This window comes from Tyto alba, unplaced genomic scaffold (genome assembly GCF_018691265.1).
Source record: "Tyto alba isolate M040663 unplaced genomic scaffold, T.alba_DEE_v4.0 Super-Scaffold_1, whole genome shotgun sequence".
NCBI lineage: Eukaryota > Metazoa > Chordata > Aves > Strigiformes > Tytonidae > Tyto > Tyto alba.
In genome coordinates, this window is record NW_024881261.1 from 9,468,034 (window position 1) to 9,491,409 (window position 23,376).

General features: G+C 41.5%; 2 protein-coding genes across 3 annotated transcripts in view; one reads left to right on the forward strand and one right to left on the reverse strand.

Annotated features, from left to right (window-relative positions):
- FHIP2A (FHF complex subunit HOOK interacting protein 2A) overlaps positions 1-10,038 on the reverse strand; it is a 36,702-nt gene extending 26,664 nt beyond the window's left edge. Inside the window, exons 1-2 of the mRNA XM_042787572.1 lie at positions 9,931-10,038; positions 1,909-1,987 (exon numbers count right to left, since the gene is read on the reverse strand). Coding sequence (XP_042643506.1) covers positions 1,909-1,987; positions 9,931-9,975 — 124 coding nt within the window. The 5' untranslated portion in view covers positions 9,976-10,038. The remainder of the gene's footprint in view (positions 1-1,908; positions 1,988-9,930) is intronic.
- The window catches only part of ABLIM1 (actin binding LIM protein 1), a 221,297-nt gene continuing 207,868 nt past the window's right edge, over positions 9,948-23,376 (forward strand). The window contains exons 1-3 of one of the 2 annotated variants that reach the window (XM_042787562.1): positions 9,948-10,051; positions 11,393-11,521; positions 12,094-12,177. The gene's annotated coding sequence lies outside the window, so the exon portion shown is untranslated. Of the gene's footprint in view, positions 10,052-10,811; positions 10,972-11,392; positions 11,522-12,093; positions 12,178-23,376 lie in introns of those variants that run through there. The other variant, XM_032988650.2, reaches the window with a different exon arrangement.

Below are 23,376 nucleotides of genomic sequence, written 5' to 3' on the forward strand. Positions count from 1 at the left end.
AATATCATCCTCACTTTTCTTAAGTTCAGTTCCAAATTTAAGATTTAAAAACATGACTACTCATTTAAAGAATCTTGCAGATAGTATGTAAGTTTTTAGCATATCTTAAATTGAATTTTCAGAACCGCATCTGGAAATGTAAACTGGAATATGCATTAGGCAGATATGCAACCTTGCAATGGGGAAAAGGTGAAATGCCAAATTTCAAAACATACATTAACTACACAGTCAAAAAATAAAACTTCTACAGCCAGAAAACAAGCTTAGGGAGAGGAAGGTGCAACTCTCAATCTTCCGGTTAATATCCTCTCTGTCTTGGTAACATCCTCTTTGATTCTTCATGTAGTATTCTGAAATCTATACATAGCCTCTAACATCAGCTCAGTTGCAGCTGATCAGTTCCTGTCCAAACCAGATAACTAAATAAATGTTTTTTCTAATGATGACAACAAAGAAAACCCAAACTCTATGCTGTTTATTCTTTGAAAGTTTGTAGATTGTCTTTTATACTTTCTGGATTAAGATAGCATTCTGTCAAACTTTATGACAGGAAGGATAAGACTGATTTCGTTATCCTAAAGTCATGAAACTGCTGTGGATTTATGCCACTGGCAGTGGGAGCTGGCATTAACATGTTGCAGAGCATATCCACACGTGGAGATTTGCCTGTTTATTTTTTTTCAGCTAAATTCTCCTTGAATAACTATCCCACTAGGGAAATGGTTATTACTTCTTATGCAATAGTCTAAAAATAACTGTCACTTGCATGCAAATGTCAACAAGATCACAAAGGAAAACTGTCATGTCAGGGTGATTTTGGTCTCTACCACAACCTCCAGTTAGCCTAGAGTGTTTTGCTTGAATTTCCTAGGCATAATTTTGCTCCCACTGCAGAGGATAGAAAAATATCCACTGAGTGGAAACTTGTTCGTCACAAGACTTTTGAAACTCCGGGAGAGAGGTCAGCTTTTATTCTGCACCACATAATCACAGGTATCAGTTTTCCCCTACCACCCTGTCATTTCTACCTTAGGAAAGATCACATAACGTTCCAAAAGATGGGTATTTAGAACCAAGGGTCGTGTGTCAGTTTGTAAGAGTAAATATTGCTATAAACAAGATCACCAGTCCCAGACACAAACACTGATTCAATAGCTAGTCTAGCAGAAATACAGAACTAATAAGCTTGGGGAAAACATAGTAGCATTCACTTTTAAAGCTTAATAGTTTAATAACAAAGACCAAAAACCAGAAATATAAATGTTGCATAATTGTTGTACGAAACCAGGGAAAAGTGTAAGAAAAAGTAACCACAGACATATTTCATCAGAATATCCATTTTTTATAAGAGCAGAATAAGGTCTGGGTAAGTTTTAACAAAATGTATTCTAAATCTGCTCACAAATTTGCTTTTCCGAGCTTTGTTATCAAAATAGCTTTCATGGAGACAAGACACTAAAGAAAAAATACCTAATACTGAGCACACAGAATTCATATATGTCTGGTAAAATCTATGAACACAAAATTATTTCTGTTAAAATCTTGGAAAGAAAAATAAAATCTCTGATGCAAAACAACAAAAAGGTTAACAGCAGGGACTACATTTCTATAGTTGTCTGTTTAGATTAAACAGAGTATATGAAGACAGAAATTGGGTTGGACATGAAAAATTACAATTCTTTACATGATACTCAAGAAAGAAGATCTTCCCTCAATCATTTTTCATGCCTACATTTTAAGGGATGAATGGAGGTACAAGATTTTTTTAATTACTAATTATTATTGTTTTTTTGATAAAAGACATGAGTCATTTTAGTATTTCCTAATCTTCACTTTTTAACAACACTGAAATTGGGAATTCTAGTTTTCACAATAAAGAGACAAAACCAGAATGTTTTCTTCTTTTACCTGACGTCTCTATGTAGTAATGGGTGATTGCTTTCCAGTGGTAAACAAAATCTTCTTGTAATGGAAGGGAAGGTGCGAGCTATGAGGGGGGAAAAAAAAGTACAAAACAAACAAAACCCAGTTAGGAATTAAACAAACATCTTTCCTGACAGATTAAATCAAATTTTATCTTATACTTGGAAGTAAACTTTTGCAGACTAGTGCTACAATTCCTACCCTGTGCTCTTTTACCTTTAACAAGAACTACATACATTATTCATGGCATGAGCCCCATGTCACACTGCCTAGCTTGTGAACATCAGTAATAACATCTGTGATGTCTCTATGACCAGACAATCTATTTGAAGCAACAAAAGCAATTGCTCATACAACAAAGCAACACTAGAAACGTAGGTTTGAATTGTTTAGATCTCAGAGTTCTGTCCTGTAGGAAAAAATCATGTTCTTTTACATCTGCTCTTGATGCCATCTTCCCTTTCCGAATGCTCTGTTCTCCTCTCTCCCTCAAAAATACCGATTAGCTGCTTCATACAGTTTTCGCCATGCCTTTTTTCCTCATTAAACACAGCTTCTGAAAGATCATTCCTTTTTTTTTTTTTGCACATCAGGCCCATCCCCAGAGCTTGACAGGTTGTTCTTTTTTTTTAACAAACACATTTCTTATTTCATTTCTGAAAGAAAAGGAAGTTTATTCTTTTCTGGATGAATTTGGGATGGCCGGTTGGGCACGACTGGCATCCAGGAATAACATGCTGCAAGAATGAAACACAGCCTCCCACCCAGTCAACATCAGTTCTGCTCCTTCCTCAATGAGCTTGAGAGCCCACTGTGCCCTGAGGCCCACTACATCACAGGCAGCATGTGAAAAAAGAAGGACCGCAATCATTTTACCACTCTGCTCTCCAAAGTGAGAGTTGAGGCAAATGCTGAACTTATGATCACAATATAAAGTGTTCAGAGCAGGTAAAATCAGCAATCCTATAAGGAACCCCCCCCACACCCAACAGATCGTATGAGAGTCTGTTGTTACTGAGGCCTAATCCTACTTGCTTGAGGCTTTTTTTTTTTTTTGACAATCTTCCAGTCACTCTTCTATAGGCAATCCTGAAATAAAGGATTATCCCTTGACATGATGGTAGCAATGAGACCTGTGGGCAAACAGAAAGAATCCCACTCATAAGTCCGTGCATCCATTTTGGAAGGATAAGAAGTTGAACCATCCTGACAAGCTATGGAGTCCAGTCCTTCACGGTCACAGAGTGCCTGAGGTTGGAAGGGACCTCTGGATATCACCTGGTCAAACTCCCCTGCTCAATGCTCAGGACCATGTCCAGGCAGCTTCTGAATATCTTGAAGGATGGAGATTCCACAACCTCTCCAGGGGTTGTGCTTGGTCACATTCACAGTGAAAAAGTTTTCCCCAAAAAAGCTACAGTTACCACATGTGAGAGTAATAACTCTGGATTCCTCTAGTGTCTCCTCATAGGGCCTAAAAAGTGCTGAGTTGCCTTAGTTCTTGGACAAACAGAAGCACAAGGCTCAGACACCTGTACACTCTTCACTGAGTAGTGTTGGTCTCTTTGAAAAGGCCTTGGAAGTTTTCCAAATCAGTCTTTTCTCTTCCTTGAATTTAATGACACTTAAATTTATCTTGGTAAAGACATAACGCCCAGTATATGAACAGCATGCCCTGCCATGATAAGAAAGTGGAATGCTAATTGTTAACAACCCTTTGCACACAGTACTTTGAAATTCAAGACTTTAAAAAAGTGGTGGTGCTTGGCAACTATCTATACCTGCATCCTGTGTGGAAATGTGCCCTCCCAAGTGGCAACTAGAAAACCAAACTGACGTTGCTTATCCATTCCCTGACAGTCTGTGGACACATCAAGTCTTCCGTACTTCCACGGCTGGGCACTGAGACTGGCACTTCAGCACACCAGCTACCACAGAATAAATATCAGGACACCATATACTGGACAAAACTAGCTTATTGTACTATGAAGTTTACTAGGTCATTGAAATTCTGAAGAATAACTGAACAAACTGAAGACTGAGCATATGATATTTTGTATCATGCTTCGTGTGTCACACTTGCTGCTGCAGATGTGGATTTCAAGCAGTGTAATGATCATTTCGCATCTTTCTGCAATAAAACTATATGAAAAACTCAATTCTCACTGATGAATAGCACGGAGACCACTTTTGAGGAATACAAGGCTTTTCAGACCACTCTATTTCCAAAGTAACACATGATAGATAACATTAAAGATTTATGCTTGACTGATGTGATTTTCCTCTCCACTTCTTCTAGCCTCATCTGCCTTGAGATGAATTTAGTGCCTCTGAGCAGTGCCAGGAAAAGGATTTAACTTCTCAGCACTGCCAACAATTTATCCACTGCGGGAGTGAACTGTGTACACAGACATTCTCTCTCCCAACAAATGCCTCCAGGGACCCCTCTCAGAGGTAAAAAGGAAATTCAGAGACAGGTCCTGCCCTTTTAAATTAAAATACTGATTTCACAGAGTCTTCTCTGATCCAGGACTGCAAGACAGAGATACCATTAGCATGTGTGAGCACCTGTGCCTGTGTACATACAGGCCCACTGGGAATATACCACCAACTCTGCCACCAACAAGACCTGTGGGAGCTTTGCCTACATTGAGCTACCAGACTCAGCAACTCCTAACAATATAGAAAAATTTTACTTTTTTACTTGTCCAGCTAAAGTACCCCCATCCCCAAATTCCTCTTCCCACGACAGATGAACCTAGTATAAATCTGCTTTTTACAGCACAGCTATTCCAGGGAATATTTAACAGAGATGTAACTCTAACAGTGCTATGCATTATTCTGAGAGAAGTGTTTTACTGACAAAAAATGAAAAAAAAAACCCTAACCCTCTTAACTTGGCTATTCAGACACAAAATCAAGGTAAAGTCTAAGACTAAGACATCAGCTGATACACAAAGTCCAGCACTGGAAAGCACTACAAAAATATAAGCTCCCAAACACTTGGTTGAGGTAATTCTGGGAAGAAGTTATAGTTTCTATTTTAGGATGAGTTATTAGCTACCATCTGAGATGAAATATATTTTACAGTTGCCAGTCTGAATAATCACTCTTTTGTAAAAGTACACACACTTGTATAAAGATTCTGAAGCAAAACAAAAATTAATTGTGAAGGCCATTAATTCCTGCTATTTATCTACTTTGAAGTAATTGCCTTAAAAGTGCAGTTATTTCTTACAGTTATATTCATTCACTTTGATGTAATTAGATATGTTCTTACTAATTTTGAGCTATCGATTCCTAATCTCAAAGTAAACTTCTCCTCCTTTGGGGAAAAAGGAAAAAAAAAAAAATCTAAAAAGCTTAAAGACTGCAGTGTAGGTGTTGGTATATCAAATAGCCAAAACTCACTGAACACTACTAAAAGCCAGCCCATTTGAGCAGACATCGATTAGCTCTTCCATCTGGTCCCCAGCGCCAGCAATCCAGCCTCCTGGGAGTGAGCAAGTGAGTGTTCTCATTTATGAGCTAAACCTAACACATGCTGCCCTATCACTCTGGTCACGATACGTTACTAATGATCGAACGCCACTCCTTCCAGGAAAAGTGTTGCTCTCAGGAGAACTATAGGTCTTTGACCAGAACTATAGTCTGATCGTTATAAAATCTGTCCAAAATACAGTTCCACATAGTTTTCAAAAGTACACTGAATCTGTGTTTAGGCAGGAAAAAAAGTAACATCAAGAGCAAAGAAACCTATAAATATTCAGTATTTAACAGCAATTCCTTTGTGCATGTGAAAATCATTGTCATATTTTTCATGTATGCTTTTCAGAACTGCAATTCAATACTGAAAATAATGGAAACAATGGATTCTGGCGATATCCCTCTATATATTTTGGACAAGTTTACAAAGGAAAGAAAACACTGTATAAAAGAATAACAGGTACTGTCTGGTCAGATACCAGAGTAAAAAAGAAAGACGAAACTGGGTCAAAGAGAAACAAAGGGGAAGTGCACACACACTCCCCTGACTCAAACAAGGAAAACTGCAGCAGACACTCACTCGATGTTTTCCTTCGATCTTACTACCTTACTAGTGTGAAAGTTTGCTTTGAGGGAAAATCTGAAAAAGGACTAATGCTTGAAGGTTCACTTTATTTCTTCAGCTGATAAATGCACAGTTTATAACGGTCACTGCTCTCACATATAAAATTAAGACTGTACATGCTTGCAAGACATGCATTAAATTTTGTCATCATAATTTGTTAATAGCGCAACATTAAAATGATCAGCAATGTGAGGTCATTACAGCAAATAACGTAGGTTCAGGAAGAATAACTCTTGTGCTGAGCAGTTATGCAGTTAATGATTTTGGAGCAGTACCTCTAGCAAGTGACTCTTTCAAAGCTCAGTTTCACCTCAAAACATGAACAGAAAAGAAGCTACTTAAAAGCATTTTAAGATAAATGTGTGGGAGATACAGTGGAATAATAGGTCAGTAGGGAGGGATCCCAAAAATGTGCAGCTGACACCAAAATCTAAATTCACTCCCAGGTACCAAGAGAGTAATACAAATAATCTTGACAGAAAATTGCAAAATTCAAACCTACCAAAATCATATTTTTCCTACTCAAGGTACAGAGCTCAAAACCATCCTTTTGAGTTGACTATTAAGATGAAACATCTCCTGAAAGCCCAAATCAAACACAAACAAAAGTCCTTTGAACACCAAGTGACCACTTTATAGACAAGCTAGTCTGTCTAGGGAAACATGAGCGAAAAGCACAAGATAAGAGAAGAAACCTGCCGCTTTGTTATTGTACACTGCATTTTGTATGTTGCTGAGACTGCAACGCTCCTGGAATATGTGTGGGATAAAAAGTATATCAGAAATGCATAGCAAAGAGAAAACATCTTGGGGACAAGCCACACATAAACTGTCATTGATATTAACCCTATAAAGCAACAACATTTTTATTCTGCCCTGAAGTAAAGGTAACAGAACAAAGACTTGCAGTCCCATCCACCACCCTCACCAACCCACACAACCCAATCTAAGGATGCTGTGTTCGGACAACACCACAGTGGTGCTTGCTCATCTGGATGCTGCAGAGAAATCCAGAAAGGGCAAAAATATCTAAAATGCTGGCAGGATTGACATAAGAGGTGGCAAAAATTAGGATTCAGTGGTAATGAAAATGAGGAATATGATTTCACACACTTGGATAATTTAGGCAGAAAAGACTAAAAGTTTTGAGTTATTCAAGGTAAGAAAAATTCTTAATAAAAAACAACTGTGTTTGCCTCATCACAGTCCTGTTATTGATTGTATCAATTACTGAGCAGTACATTCACAGTAAGTGAAAGGCAAATACTCCTATGTGTATTACACTGTCAACCTTTGGAACTCCTTGTCATAGTTCAGAGAGATAGCATATTGAGGGTAAGATAGCAACGATTATCTAATAACATAGGAACTCTTACTATTTAAATGCATCTCTCTAAAGTCTGAAGGCCTGTGGACCCTGAGGCAGGACAGGAGCATTATATAAGTGATGTGCAGGAGAAATGACAAGGGAAAAGGGCTACCAGAACAATTCTGATTTAAAGTAGTTGTACCAACTGAAGCTAAGTCTAGGCACTTCAAGGGTATTTAACTGTCCAACTCAGCTGAAAATCATTCAGCTGCAACTAAATTCTTTTGGGAGGTAGGCACCCAAAACCTTTGAGAATATATATCTTAGTTTCTGGTTCTATGGCTGATATTCAGGGCTGAAACAGAGTCCACTTGGGGCTGCACAAGCTACACTTGCTCTGCAGAAATAACAGCAACTAAAATGACGCTACGAATTCTCTAGGTTCTGAAAACAGCAGGCAGCATCAACGTGGACTTATCTAACATTTAGGATTTACATAAGTTTTCATTTGCAGAATAGCAAAGCTAAGTAGCCCACATACTTTTATTAAAGAGAGAACAAACCACCAATTTAAAGTCCCATACAGCCCCAAAACTGGTCAAAAATTTATATTTCTGAGTTCTGTCTTTGAATTAGTGGGTCAAACTTCCTAGATGAAGTAAGAAACATTCTTAATATCTCCTTGCTTTTGTGATTCCATGCTTTATTCCTAGCATGTGGTGTGTGGTATTTGTCACAACCCTGCAGATGCAATTTACTGTAGTATTTATTATCAGGAGATTCATCGTAGTGGTGTTAGCAGGATGAAGCAATTCTAACAGGGACAACAGAGTTGAGCAAGAACATATAGCATGCTGCTTGATAGCAGTCACTTGCAAAACGTTATCAAACTGTTTCTGGTTTTTGTTTTTTTTTTAATGAAAAAAGATTGTCTAGTCCCTACTACCTCTACTCTTCCCCTTTTCCATCCAACTCATTAATTTTTCCTAGTTTTTTATGGATCTCAAATAAATGTAGTTATTTTTATTTTTGTACACATCAATAATGTAAATGTTCTTCTAAGAATAACTTTTATTAGTTATCCTGAATCAGTAGGCCTGAAAGAATAACTTCTTCTCTACTCCTGCATCTCTCAGTCACCCACTCTTATTTAAAATGTGGCGAAGCTTACCATAACAAGACTTCTTTAGTCAGGCACCCACTAATTTCGTTTCTCCTCCAATGAAAGCACTGTCTATTGAAGGCATTCATATGTGGTCACAGAGAGTTTACAAATAAGTCATTTCACCATCATTTAAACCTTTTATTTCCAATTGCCACTCTACCACTAAAGAAGCAAACCAGAATCCTGAAATTAACTAATATATGCTTAACTTTAAAACCTGAATAGTCCTGCTAAAGACTGCAGAACCACAGGCATACATAAAGTCAAGCATATGCTTAAGTATATGCAGCATCAAGACATACAGTAATGCACAAAGGGTGCCCCTCACATGAGGTAGGGTTTGGCATGCAAGCTTTTTTCAACCATTTGAACCATTTTCTGTCAGCGTGTTCTACCTTCACTTCCAGCAGTATTGCACTGCCAGTTTTTAGCACCTAACCCAAGATGTACCTTTTCAAAGTCCCGTGGATGTCCTGGCTCACTGAGAAAGGTGCTGAAAGCTACAGATGTTACTACTAGGACACCACCTCATCAAAACGCAAAAAAAAAAAAAAAAAAAAAAAAAATCGTGTAGACAGTAAACGAGGCAGTAAGCAGGCAGCTGAACGCGGCCTACAGACATAGCAGCTTCAGAAATAGGCCCTGCTGCTTTCCTCTCCCCCAGGGCGGCAGCGATGGGCACTGATGTGGGAGTCCCCACGATGAAATCTAACTGAAAACACACAACCTCAGGTCCCCTTGTCCTCTCTGCCCGCACTAGCCAATTCAAAAAAAGAAACCAGGGATGAAACCGCCACTGCCAGCGACACCACCACACAAAAGCACCGGAGATGGCGACTGTTGTCTGCTGGCCACGACAGGAAGAAAACCCAGGGAAGTCTCCTGAATTCACCTCCTTGTCTGTTTCGCAAAGAGCGGCCGGGTGAGGGCCGGGCCGGCTCAGGGCTGCCCTCACGCCCCGGCAGCGGGGCCCAGCAGCGAAGAGCGTTACCGGCGGTGACAGCCCGGCTGGGGCTGTGCTGAGACCCCCCCCGGGCCCGCCGCGGAGCCCCGACCAGCAGCCGCTCCCCGCTCTCCTCGCTCTCCGGTTCTCGACACCCCTCCGGCCGGCTGCGGCCCGCCCTGGCGCACCTCGCCCGCCGGCCGGGGCCTGCCCGGGCAGCTCGGGCTCCGCGTCCCCGCCCCGCGGCAGGGGCGAGCCGGGAGCAGCGGCTGCCTGCCGGCGGATGTGTTGGTTCGGCGGGGCCCCTCGCCGCCCAGCCCTGCCCCGGGGGGAGGCGGCGGGGAAGGGGCGCCGCGCAGAGGGAGAGAGCCGAGCCCCGCGCCCCGGCTCCGCTCCGCTCCTCCCCGCGGGGCCCGCTCGGCGGCTAGGCCCGGCTCGCGTCCCCGGCGCGGCGTGGCCGGGCCCGCCGGCGGCCTTACCGCCTCCACGGCGTGCTGCAGGATGGAGGTGAACTTGGAGAACATCCTGTCCCGCGACTGGAGCAGCCGCTGCCGGGAGGACCGCGAGAGCTCCTCGATCCGCCGCCGCCGCCGCTCCAGGGTGAGGGCTGCATGCGGGGGGCCTGGCCGTGGGGAATCGGGCGGGCGCCGGCTCTCGCCTCTCGCTCCCCGGCGGACACGGTGGCACTGACACCGCCGGCTGCCGAGGCTCCGGCTGCCCGCCCCGGCGCGGCCTGCAGGGGCCGCCACCCCCCGCACGCAGCCCGCCGCGCCGCGGGGAGGCCCGGACGGCCGGCCCGGCCCCGCTCCGCCCGGAGCCCACGGGCCTGGGCAGCCGGGAGCTTCGTCCTCCCGCCCGGGCGGGGACAACGGCGGCCGTGCCCCTGCTGTTGCCTGGCGAACCGGGCGGCGTGTGCCGGGCCCGCCCAGGGGCAGGGACCCTGCGCCGGTCCCCAAGGTGCGGGCAGCCCCCCCGCCACGTCTCTACGGGCAACTCCCGGGCAGGGAGGTGAGGGGACACCCCGCCGTCGCCGTGCCCAGAGGCCTGCCATCGCGCTCCGACAAAGGTCTCTGGGTCTACACCTGCCGCTCTGCTTCGTGAGGGGCTGGGAGACCTGCCGGCACGGCGCCGGTGAGGGGCAGCCCTGGCGTGGGGGGCCAAGGGCCCGGCTGGCTGTCTGCTAGGACAGTTGAGGTCTGTCACTATCCACAGGGACTGTGAGGTCCTCAGGGAAACGATGAAATGCCCAGCTCTCCACAAAGCAGCATAAGGGCGATAAGCTCAGAAAGTCAGTGACATTCTTGTTGCTGCATGGTGGCACGCTGGTGGCATGGTCCTTGGTGACTGCGGTCCTGGGGCTTGCAGTGTACCACAGCAGGAGAGGCTTCTCGAAGTGTGCCTGTTACCTGTTTCACAACTCTCCCAGAGCTTTGAAGGAGACAAAGAGGCTTCATGTCACCTCCAAGCCAAATACTTAAGACCATCCCTACCATTTTCCCCGTGCCACCTGAAAAGCAGAGGTAAGGTGGGGTGAGAAGAGGTTATAGATGTCGATGGTGGGCGGTGTGATGGGGCTCCAATTCATGGGATAGTGTTTGGGCACTGGGCAAATTGAAGTAGGGGAACAGGATTGATTTGGCACTGGGGGAGCAGAATGAACTGTTGGGAAGGTGACAGGCCAGTATGGGAAAGAGGAGAGAGCCTGTAATACCAAATGGAGAAAAAATTTCTCATTAATTTTTGGAGATGAATGAACACCAACTTCCTCATTTGCTAGGAGCAAGCAGAGAGAGACAAATCAAAACACAGGACAAAATTATTTAACTGCTGTGTTTTAAATTGCATCATCTGGGAAGTCTGACTATGACTGTTGATCTTGTGATGAAGTATTACTAATGATTCTGCTGTACTGATTGTTACTACTACCTCCATGATTTGCAGGCATGGAGAGCTACAATCCAAGCACAGTATGGAAGTAAATACTAGTTGTATATGGACACCTTTGCTGAAGTGGCTAAGGACCAGAGGTAGCTCAAAATCCAGACATATCAAATAACATAAATTTAAAAGGTAATTATGTGTTGGGTGTTTTTAAATCTGTTTATTGTGGATTTGTGAAGTTATATTCTATAGATGTTCTTAGGAAATGTAAATTTTCTGTGTGGGTAGGCATGTGATGAAACATATGTACCATCTCTGCATTTAGGTAAATATTCACTGGATGGATGATGCATGTGGAAGGTGCCTATCTCCTATGATTTAACATAAAAAGTTCTATTAGACTTCTAAAGTGTGCCCCAGGAGGCAAACCCTTCTTCAAATAAATTTAAGTGGTGTCTACTATAGTTTTGCAATACATCCAGTTATTTTTTTAATGTATATTTTTATATGTAAATACTTACATATGTTTTTATTTATATTAGTATGCTTATGTCATTCATGCAATTCAGGAGCTACATCCAGCCTGCTTATATGGTTTGTATTGCAGGTTTGTATTGCTTTCATTAAAAAAACAAATGGCAAGTTGTAGGTTTGAATGCAGACGTTGTCAGCAAGTGGGCTGAGTAGTGGTACAGCTTTTCTCCCATCAATGTGAGGGTGTTTACTGTGTTAATGGGGACCTTCCCATTCTCTCACCATAGATACCATTTTGGAGCCTGCATCGTTACTGAAGAAAATGTGGATTTAAGGCACACATGCTTCATTAAGATGTCTAAGAGAACATGGTAATTTAAAACGCTCTTTGCAATCCATTTGTTTTTGCCAAAATGTTTTTTTCGATGCGCCTGGGCCTTCCCATCTCTGAGCAGCAGAATGAATAAAGAAACAGTAAGGTATCATGAAGATATAAAAGGAGACGGTTTTATAACGGCGAGAGTATTCCTAAGTGTACCTCACAATTTATGAAATTGTAAGTCATCTCTTCACAGATGGTGAGGTAAAGCTTTTCTAATGCCTGAAGGCCTCATTATTCTAAGAGTGCCTGATGTATATAAAACCATTTTTTTTTTAAACAGAACACTTAATTGTGGTTGGAATTCAGGTTTTCGTTGTAAAAGTGACTTCTTGTTACAACTACTCATTACGAAATGCTTTGCAGTAAGGGAAACAAAATATCACAATTATATGATTGTCCCTAAGCCTATTAAGCAAATTGAGTCTCTGCAAATAACCCTGCATTTACTTACCAATATATTGAGCTTGAATTTGTAGCCACACTACAGAATCTGGTCTGTGGTGCATATATGTGTTGCAAAGTGTAGGTGTGGAGTTTTTATGCTCTTTTAAAGTAGTCTCAAATTTCTCAAGTATATGGAGGTATTTCTCACTGATGGGAATATTAGATAAATATTGACAGGCCAGCAGTAATGCAAATCACTGAAAACTAATGAAAAATTACTTCACCAGTGTCAGTACAAAAGAACTGACCTCAGCTGAGGTTGAAGTCTGTTTGGATACTTCATGTTCTCATTGGAGATGATTCAGTTGGACTTGACTCTGTTATGGACAGGCTACCAATGTCACGTCATATGCAGCAATACATCTTTACCTGCTCGTACTTGATGTTTTTTCCACTGAAATAAACACAAGTATTTGTACTTACTTTAATACTTTTAGAGATCAGAGCTCTGCTAGTTTTGGAATGGGGTGTTTTTTGGTAAGGTAGTTTTTTTCCTTGGGGTGGCACATGCAGTGAGTGTTTTGCTTGAATGTGAGTTAAGACATTCACTTGAAAGCGAGGCTATTTTAATTGATAAAGCTTTTGGAAACTGACTTTTCTCCTTCTTACAAATTAATGCAATTGTCTAGATTAAATCACTTTAAATGGAGTGAGGCAGTGAGATAATGTCCTAGCCTTTCTATCTGAAAATATCTCTGCTGCTTAGATTGATGGCACCAGGCCAGTCTCTAATGGATGTACTTTTCTACATTACAGAAGAACTTCTGCAGTTTGGACTTTTGCTTCAGAGAGGTTGAGGATTTGGAAGGTACATTTTTGTACCCCTGAATGAAAACATGCTAGTAGAGCTATGCATAATACCTATTTATGTTCTGTACAGGAATTTGTTGTGTTTATAATTACCAGATTGACATCTATGTTTTCAGTGACTACTTGGATGAAATAAAGAATGAAGTAGTAGCGGCTCAGCATGATCTCTGCTTTTGAGGAGGGCTACAGAGAAGTTTAAAATCATCTTCATACCTTTATGATTCTGGCATTTACTATAGATGGCAAGCATTCTGTACATTGGATACCAAACAGCATACAGTGGGATTGAAGTCCAAACTATGCTTCTCCCAAGTTTAATCAGTGTCTTATATGTAATATCATACGTGCTTCCATTGGCTGTCATTTTCCACCATGAATTTTCTGGTTGTCTGTGCTCTTAGCTGCGTGTAACACCTCCCTCCTTGACGATTCGCTAGTAGCACCGTGTAATCAGCTTATGCAGTATTTATTTAAATCACATTTTCAGACATTTCATGGTCTGTGCATCCTGCTCCACATCTGCACATCTGCTCCTTCAGTAGAGACATTAATTTGTCTTCTGATGGGTTACAAACTTCCTGGTCATTAATCTATTGTCTAATCGCTTACGCGTCACATCTGCAAGTGTCTTTTTACACCATCACACATTGCTACTGTGGAAGACACAATACTGGGCTGGATGAACAAATACACATGCCCAGTAGGCTGTTTCTTATGTTTGTACTTCAGTTACACTGTCTGTACTACCCTGCTTTAGCTTATATAATGGGTTGTAAAGGAGACCACAAGGAGGTCGGAAATACATGTTGTCAGTGAAATAAGACATTTATTTTCCAAATACATTATGTTTTCCTCAAGTGTTTCTATCCCACTGGAAGTGCTATAACCCAGCCTTTCCTCTCTAAGTGAATATATGAATGCTCTGCCATATGGTATGTGCAAGTGTTAGCGTATAATAAATTATTGAAACCAGATAAAATACTCAAATATGATCAGTGAGAGCTTAGCCAATTTCACTGCAGTCTGCAGGTCAGCAGGACAACAAGTTTACTTGTTTTTGTGGTAGTGGAAGCTGAAGCAAAGAGATTAAGGATAAACTTTTGGGTTTATGCTATATTGCAACTGTAATGACTGCAAGAGTCTCAATGTGGTATAAATAGACATAAAACTGGATTTTGCCCCAAAATACTGGAAAAAAATAGCTGAGTGGTCCAACTGCTCTAAATTGGTTCCCTTGATCATTCAACTGTGTACTTGCAGAGAGGAAAGTCTAGCAACCACAATCTGCATGCATTTCTGGGGAGAATTTACGTGCTTAGCCTTGACCCTACTAAGAGATGTCTGAGTAATTTTCAGATCAGCTCTGACTTCATTGGTTGTTTTCTAATGCATAATAAGATTTCCCTGTTACTTACATCTTTGGATTTAGGGCTATAATCTGTTCGTCTTTAAAATGTCATCAGATAATCTGTTTAATCATAAGCAAAAACTGATCTTGATAGTTAATATGAGTTATGCAAAATAGTTCAGGCACCCTACTACGATGCAGGTACAGAAACTTTCAGCAGATCTCTCTTTCACATTAGTCCACAGTTAAAAGGAGGATTTTGTCGGAGTTTCAATTCAGATATCTTTGTCCTGAGGCATAATTGAAGTCTTTCATGGAGTCTGATATTAAATTTTGGCAGTGTAAAATGCCTTAATTTTGAAGTGTGTAAAATATTTATGATGCGAGGTACTCAGTAGTGGCTTCATTATTAATTTGAAATTACTGATAGCACAGTTATCTAGAACGGCTCAAATACTAGTGTCACAATGCTCTCCAGTGTTCACTATCCACAGAGTTACGTGACAAAAGTCCAGTGATGTTCTTTGATGTTTCATTACATCAGGAAGGTGGCCAGTAACTCCTGAGAATTCCGTTGATGGCTTCTTGGTAGGAACCTGCTCTCGCCAGGAGAGGGCACAGATGGCCTGGTTTCAGGGGTAGAACACAAGCAACAAGATTCAGAGAGAATCCCTGATAGCTGTTTTTTGGGGAAAAAAATAACCCTATGTATCCTGTGTAGAATGAATTAGTATACCAACTAGTAGTGTTACCTCTGGGCTTAACTGCTGCCTGTTACTTGGCTTGTAGAAGCTTTGGTTGCTACACATGACAGCCCATCATCTTAGCAGTTCACTTGTCCCACTTCGTTCTCAAATGATGTTATTTGAAGCTACAGGACTGGTTTGAGTTTATGAAGACACTGGCTTACCCCTGTGGCTATCACATCCCACGTGATATTTGCATCTTTGCAACAACTAAATACCAATGAATTTAGGAAGGGTCTTGTATTCAGAGTGGCCCTTCTTGACAACTAACTGAAGTCTTGTGTGGTTCCCAGAGAGGTGAGAGTGACCGTGTACATCACCATTGCATTATTTTACCTGTAGGTGAGGAGTGGGAGCGATCTGAACACTTCCAGTTAGAATTTCATGCTCAGAAGCTGTACTCTGAGCCAAACTGCATTTCCAGAAAAAGTATGTACAACTTGATCCTTTGTAATTCTGAGTCATCAGCCCTGTAGGAACGAGTGTCTGCACTTGGATGAAGCCTTTAAGGAACTGAGCTGGAGGCATTACTGACAACAAACAAAGAAAACGAAGTCTGTAGTAGACCCAGGGTCATCCAGAAATGCTTCTGTTGCTCATGCCTGTTTTTCTGCCTCAGGCTGCTTTGGACTAGTTTGACATTCAGTCCTCACATTGTGCAATGCTGAAGTAAGCAGACCTGTGTTTGTAATATGCCTGATATAATGGAACCTGTTCCTGATTAGATCTTGGACTGGTGCTGTAATACACTGTCCTTGATTCCTGACTGGCAGCTCGTGTGCCAGGTGAAGTATTTCTATCCATTTAGTTTCTCTGGTTTTACGTTCAGAAGCTGTTATCCCCTCTCTCTGGGTATCCCGGGAGTTCCCAGGTGGTGTCACATTGAGCTGTTATATGTACCTGGAGTGCTTGACTGCTGCATTAGATATGTACAGTCTGCACTTCCTTCTTCCTCTCCAGCAGTAACAACGAGGCAGCAGAAAGCCAGTTGTTATATTTGGCATTACATGTAGAGCATAGGTCAAAATTCTGTGTTCAGACGTAGCAGTCTTGTACCAGCATTAATCAATTTCCATGAACTGCTGCAAAACAATTAATCCCAGTGCTAGATCATAGCCCGCAGAGGGCAGCCTGGCCTCGTGGTTTGCTCCAGCAATGTGCTCAAGTGAAGAATTCAGTCATCTGCTGGCATCTCTAGCTGTTCCACAGCAGTCCATCTGACTTGCTGTGGAATAAACAATTGAATGTTGTGGAGAATTAGCTCTAGACTCAAGTAGATTCAAAAGTGGACTTAAAAAAAAAAAAAAAAAAAAGTGTGACTAAATTAAACCTTCTGGGGTTTTGTACTATTTTTCCATTTTTTAAAAAAACATATGGAAAATAAAAAAATTGCATGAGAAAACTCAGCTAGACCTGAGCTTTAAATATCTCACATGTACAACAGATAAGTTTGCTAGTAGATGTCAATAGGCAAGAGAAAGAAAATAGTCAGAATATGTGTACCTGAATGTACTGGGCAAGACTAACAGAAGAAAAGTGCTTTTCTTTTTTTCCAAATCTCTTCAGGAATCTTTCACGATTCGAGTTACTGTTACTGTGACTGTAGACTGTGCCTTTAGCTGGTTGGCCCGTGTTCTTTTCCAAGTGTGTCCTGAGTCCTTGTGAAACAGCCTTTACAATTTCAAGAAGATTTTGTCTCAGAGGATGTGTCTACATGCAGGCATGTGACTTAGCTTAAAACTGATCACTGCCAGGTTCAGGAGTAGGGGTTGCTATCTTGACTTAGTATGACGAGGAACAAGGCATTCAGTTCCTGAAAAAGAGCCAGTACTTTGTGTCTCTCAAATCAAATTGCATCTACCAGCTAATTAAGGAATCATCTGGATATGCTCTGAAGGGAGGCCTGTCCACTTCTATACTTCTCAGCCAGAGGGCCCTGCAATACAGTGTTTGGAATAGAAGATACATAGAAAGAAAATAGCATTTGAAAAATTAAGACAGCCTCAGCAATGTGTGAATTCCAGGAGTATAGGAAGAAACCTATGTATCTCTTATAACCAGATGTCAAATTACTCACTGATGTACTTTCATACTGATATAGATAATTAATTTATTTGGCCACAAACTTTCTACCCCGCATAAGCACTGCTGTTCACAGCATAATGTATACACTTCTCAGAGTCTGGCTCGTTGTAATTGCAACTACAGGTGAATTTTTCCTTCCTTAACCTCACTCCGTGTATAGGAGTGCTGAGGGATTTTGACTTTAGTTTATCCAGAATATTCTTTGCTATTCTTGCCATATTTTTTGTAAACTTATTTGATAATGTGAAATTTGACCAAGTTGGTTTTGGTTTGGTTTGGTTTTTTTATCATGTTTTACATTGATACCATGATGTAAAAGTTACTCTATGTGAAAATGCTTGCATATTTAACCAACTCTGATTGCATAATTTAATTCAGTTTGGCCACAGCAAATTCTTTAAGGTAAAGAGTAAAGCAGGGCATAGTGAGATAATGCCCTTACTTGATGCAGATATCAAAACTCTAATTTATAATTAATAACAAAGGCAGTTTATGGTATTGTCTCTATATCTCCTGAAGGCATGCACTGAATACAAAATTAGAACAACAAATCATTTAGGAATCAAGATTCATAGAATCATAGAATGGTTTGGGTTGGAAAGGACCTCTAAGGTCACCTAGTCCAACCTGCCTGCAATGAGTAGGGACATCTTCAGTTAGATCAGGTTGCCCAAAGCCCTGTCCAACCTGTCCATGAATGTTTCCAGGAATGGAGCACCGACCACCTCTCTGGGCAACTTGTGCCAGTGTTTCACCACCCTCATTGTAAAAAACGTCTTCCTTTTATCTAATCTAAATCTACCTTCTTTTAGTTAAAAACCATTGCCCCTTGTCCTATCACAGCAGGCCCTTCTATAAAGTTTATCCACATCTTTCTTATAAGCTCCCTATAAGTACTGAAAGGCTGCAATAAAGTCTCCCTGGAGCCTTCTCCAGGCTGAATAACACCAACTCTCTCAGCCTGTCCTCATACGAGAGGTGTTCCATTCCTCTGATCATGTTTGTTGCCCTCCTCTGGACCCACTCCAACAGGTCCATGTCTTTCCTGTGCTGAGGGCTCCAGAGCTGGACACACTACTCCAGGTGGGAGTTGGTAGGTTCAATATTCCATTTTTTGCTGTAAAAGTGCATATAACACAGACAATATGGAAGGTTGAGTAATATGCAGAGAATTAATAAAAAAGATTCTACGCAATTAAAAAAATAAGGAAGATGACTTTGGGATTTGTTTCACTCAGAGGAACTTCCTTTTTTTTTTTTTTTTCCCAAATTAAGTCTCTTTGTGTATGTGGGATATTTGGGGGAAAAAACCCCATTTCAGTAAAACATTTATATAATATTTGCTGTGAGTATTTTGGAGCTTAATTCTCCTTTGGAAGCTATAAATGGGAACTTTTCTCAAAAGAGATTAGTAGGAGCTGCCCCTGAAGCTCACTGAAATCAGTGAGAGACCATGTATTTATGTGAATATACTGTCCATTAATTGCAGATTCTAGTAAGAGTCTTACATTGAAAGTAAGAGTTGTCTTGCTTTCATGTCATTCATGTCACAGAGAACTATTTATTGTGAGCTTATTAAAATTCTGATTAAATCATAAGACAGTAATGCTGTAGATTTTGTTCCTTTCTAGTATGACTGCTATAGGTCTGATTTCCCTATGAAAGGAGCCAGTGGAGTTATGATGGAACGTGGTAAAAACTTGTAGAAAAAGCCTGTACTTTACATCATTCTTCAGCATCCCAATATCAGTTCAGTGAATTAAGTTAAATACATTATTCAGGCCAGTCCTGGTCATCCTTGCCATTTGCCTTGCCCACAGAAGTTGTTCTGTGAAGCCTACTTCTGTAAGAATTTGTCTTTTGTTCAAAAAAAACCTGAAACTTTTGTAACAATGGTCTGATTTCAAGAGGAAACATACTGTGTTGTGCAAAGATGGGTATGTTCTGCCTGATGAATTACCTGCATCAGACAAAGATGTAATGCTGACTTCTACCTGCTTTTTCATCCACACTAAGTCATTCTCCCTGATTTTAATGAAAAAAAAAAAAAAAACAAAAAAACAAAAAACCAGAACAAACCCAACATAATTGATGGGATCTTAATTATTTTTAAAACTACTATCCTACTTTTGTATGTGAAAAATTGGTTCAAAAGTGATGAGGGACAAACAGATTATAAACCTCGTTTTCTCAAGAAATGTTAAAAATATCAGTAGTTTATTTCTTCTTTTTGAAGGGGTAGGTAGAGGGTAGGGAGAAGGGCAGGGACTGTAGGGAATTGTAGCAGCAAATTATTGGAAAGCCAAAGCACAAAACTTGCAGTGATATACAGTATTTTACAAAGATGGTATGGTGTGTGATGTTAGGTATCTGAGTCTTGGTCCAAAAGCCACTGAGAAGCAAAGGGAGAGATTCTCACCCACGCTGCTGTGCAGATCATGTGTGAGGCAATATTGGCTGTAACAGTTCAGCAACGATTCATGTTTTCATATTTCAAACATATAGGTTAGCTAGACATTATGATTCTTTTAAGAGTTTTCTGTTTGTCTAAACCCAGTTTACTTAATGGAAATAAAACTGAATTTTCTTTTGTATATTCACACAGTGGCTAAGTGACAGCAAGGTATGCTGCACATAGAATACAGTCCAATATTTAGGATATTTTTCCTTGAAGATGCAGATTCTATTCTTTGCTCTGATATAGATTTTCTCTGCGACCTCAGACAACATACTTAGCTCTTCAAGGGCATTTAGGCATCTGAAAATACCAATGAGGGATTTGAAAGCACCTACTGTTTGGTAAAATATATAAATCTGTTTGGGCATCTCTACAGAATCCCAAGGTGCCTGTTTGCACCTCTTAAAGCCCAAATACCTTTAAAAAATGTTGACCTTGGTGGATCTTTTTATACTGCCTAACCTGAGTTAGAAGCCTAGGCTGTCTGTACAGTCAGTAGGAGAATGTAGGAGGTAGGATCCTGCTTCCCAGCTGACTAATTCAGAACCCTCAGGTTGATGCCTGAAATAAAACAATGTCAATCACTGCTGCTTAATGGACTTCTAAAGTAGTCAGGAAATGGCTCAGTCAATCAAACAGCTCAAGGGCTTGCTGCTGCTCAAAAGGATCATCTCTTTTCCCTCTAATGGTTCCTCCTCACCCCTTCCTGGCTGTGTAGTTTTGCACTTGCCCTCTGTCAGCTCCAGTGTTTATCTCAGCCTTTGGTTTCTTCTTCTATCCTTCTGTATCCTCATCTGGCAGAAAACTAACCCAGTGCAAGAAAGTGATCAATTCTTTGCTAATTAATGAGCTAAAGTAGTTCCTTGAGGATCAAACCAGGGGTGATGATGCTACAGTGAGGAAAGCAGGAGCACATGGGTTGGAGTAAGAGAAGAAGGAGCACATAGGAGAGTCTGTGACCACCTCTTGCAGAAGCAGCAGTGAACTCTTGGATTGGCTTGTCCATCTTCTCTGACTCAACAACTCTTATCTAAGCATCTGAGGTCTTAATCTGTAAAGTAGTAATAACGGTGTCTCACTTCTCAGTACCTCCCTTTCCCACCCTCTTCATCTTCCATCCACATTCCATAGATATTGGCAAGATCTGAGACAGCAACTACAGGAGCTGATTCAGCTGCACACATGCAGATTGCTGGACTGGTACTTGTGGCTAGTGAAAACGTGCCCTCCAGAACTGGTAACTGTTGAGTTCCCACTGCTGCTTTTCTGCTTCACCTTAATTTCTCTTCTTAAGTGCTAATTGCTACAAAACTTGTGGGGTTGTAGAACTCTTTCTGAATTACATCTTTTAGTTAATTTGAATTGAAATTCTCCACGTCCAAATCTGAAAATCCTTGGAGGGGATTTGATAGACAGACAGGAAAATAAAACTCGACCAGCCTCAATTCCTCCGGAAACCCAGCTAAAAATCTCTTGTTAATATATGAGTGCTGTATCTGATCCATTTTAGCATTCTCTGATCAACATGTCTGTTGAATTTCTCTGCTTTAGAGACTTTACACAGTGAATGGAATAAACTCTTTGTGTTCTATAGAAAGCCGTTACAAATGCCTTTCCCTTCCTACTTCCTAGCAGTATAAAGAAAGGAAGTTCTTAATTAAAAAGCTAATTTCTGCATGTTCCTGAACCTTCTTTTTAAAGCCATCTATTAAGTATCACACCGGAGAACCCTTGATAGTGCTAGTCAGAAACCCACTGAAGGAAGTGCATAGGAAATGACTCAAATTAAAAATACAGAATGCTGTCATACTACATTGACTGAGGAAAACCTTGGCTCTTTTGGACAAGAAAGAAAACTTGAGTTCTTTTCAAATGGAAAATTCTAGTCATTTCAGAAAAAAAAAAAAGACAGGGAAAGGACCTGTTTTTCAAGTGGATGTCAGATCACCAACTAAGGATGGTGCCATAGGAGTTTGGAAGGAGAACAACAACTTGGGATTCATTTAATTCCTGCTGCAGGATTCAGAAACATTTGCAATGGGCAAGAAAACAGAATGACATAAGGAGTATGGCTGAACTGAAGTGTGGGGAACACTGGGGTAATAAATGGCAAATAGAGCTGGATATGACTAAAAGCCATTGCTGCGTGAGAGCATGAACATGAATTTAGACAAACTGATGTGCGGATTCATTTTTTGTGCATATATCACCCGATGAGATGGCATGTGTGTGCTGTCCATTCAGCTGCTGCTTCCATGCTTTCTTATACCCCTGCGCTCCCTGCTCAGCTGGTGTGATGGGGAAGGTGAGTGGCATGAAAGCGCTGCCAAGGGGGTTGCTCTGAAAGAGCAGGTACCCTGGCTAGGCTGCACTTTCAAATGGCAGTGGGGATGTATGGTACATCTGTTACTAGCACCCATTTCTGTTCTGCGGACACACTGTGATGCAGTCTCTGCCACCTCTTAGATACAAAGATTTTGCTAATTGGCTTTTTTGATGGAAGAATTGTGTAGGCTTCTTTCTAGTATGAAGATCTATATAGTGTATGGTAGAGCAGAGTGGAGGAGTGTGATTCAGTCTCTCCTGTCATTTAGTTTGCATGCTGGCTCCTCACTGAACATCACAGATTGCGCTTTCTTAGTTCATAGTTGCCCATTCTGAAATCGATAAGAGTCTGCTCTGATGTTTTCACTTCACTATTCTGATGTGGTCTTCTAACCTGTTATTCTTGACAAACAAGATTGTCGTTTTGCTTAACTGTTGCCAGCATCTAATAAAATACTGGCAGAGGGGTTTTCTTTTTAGTGGCTTGCGAGTATTTGGCTTTATTAGGTGGGAGGCTAGGCTACCGTGGGGAGGGGTGTCCACTAGATACTGATCTTCGGTGCTTTGCTGTTGGTTGCTTGCTGCTCTTGTTAAGGTGCCAGGAGGCAGCCGAGTACTCTTTTTTTTTTTCCTGTATGTTAATGCCAAGATTGTTTTGCAGATGACATGGCTATTTTATATTTCTGCACTCTTTACATACAGACACGCAGGTGTATAGTTGCTATGCTCGGTTGCCGTTCGGTGGGTGAATTTCAAGTTGTGCCACAGACTTCAGCGTCAGCTCCTAAACTGCCGGTGATTTTAGAAGACGAACCCCCCCACCTCCCCGCCATCAGCAGCAGACGGTCCGGCGGTACAGCACGCTGCGGCTACCCGCCCCAAACCTCCCCCCCCCGAGTTCGCCACGCTCCCCGCGGCGTGACACCTCCCCACGGCCGCCCCGCCGCTGCCAGCGCGCAGTCCCGCCTCACG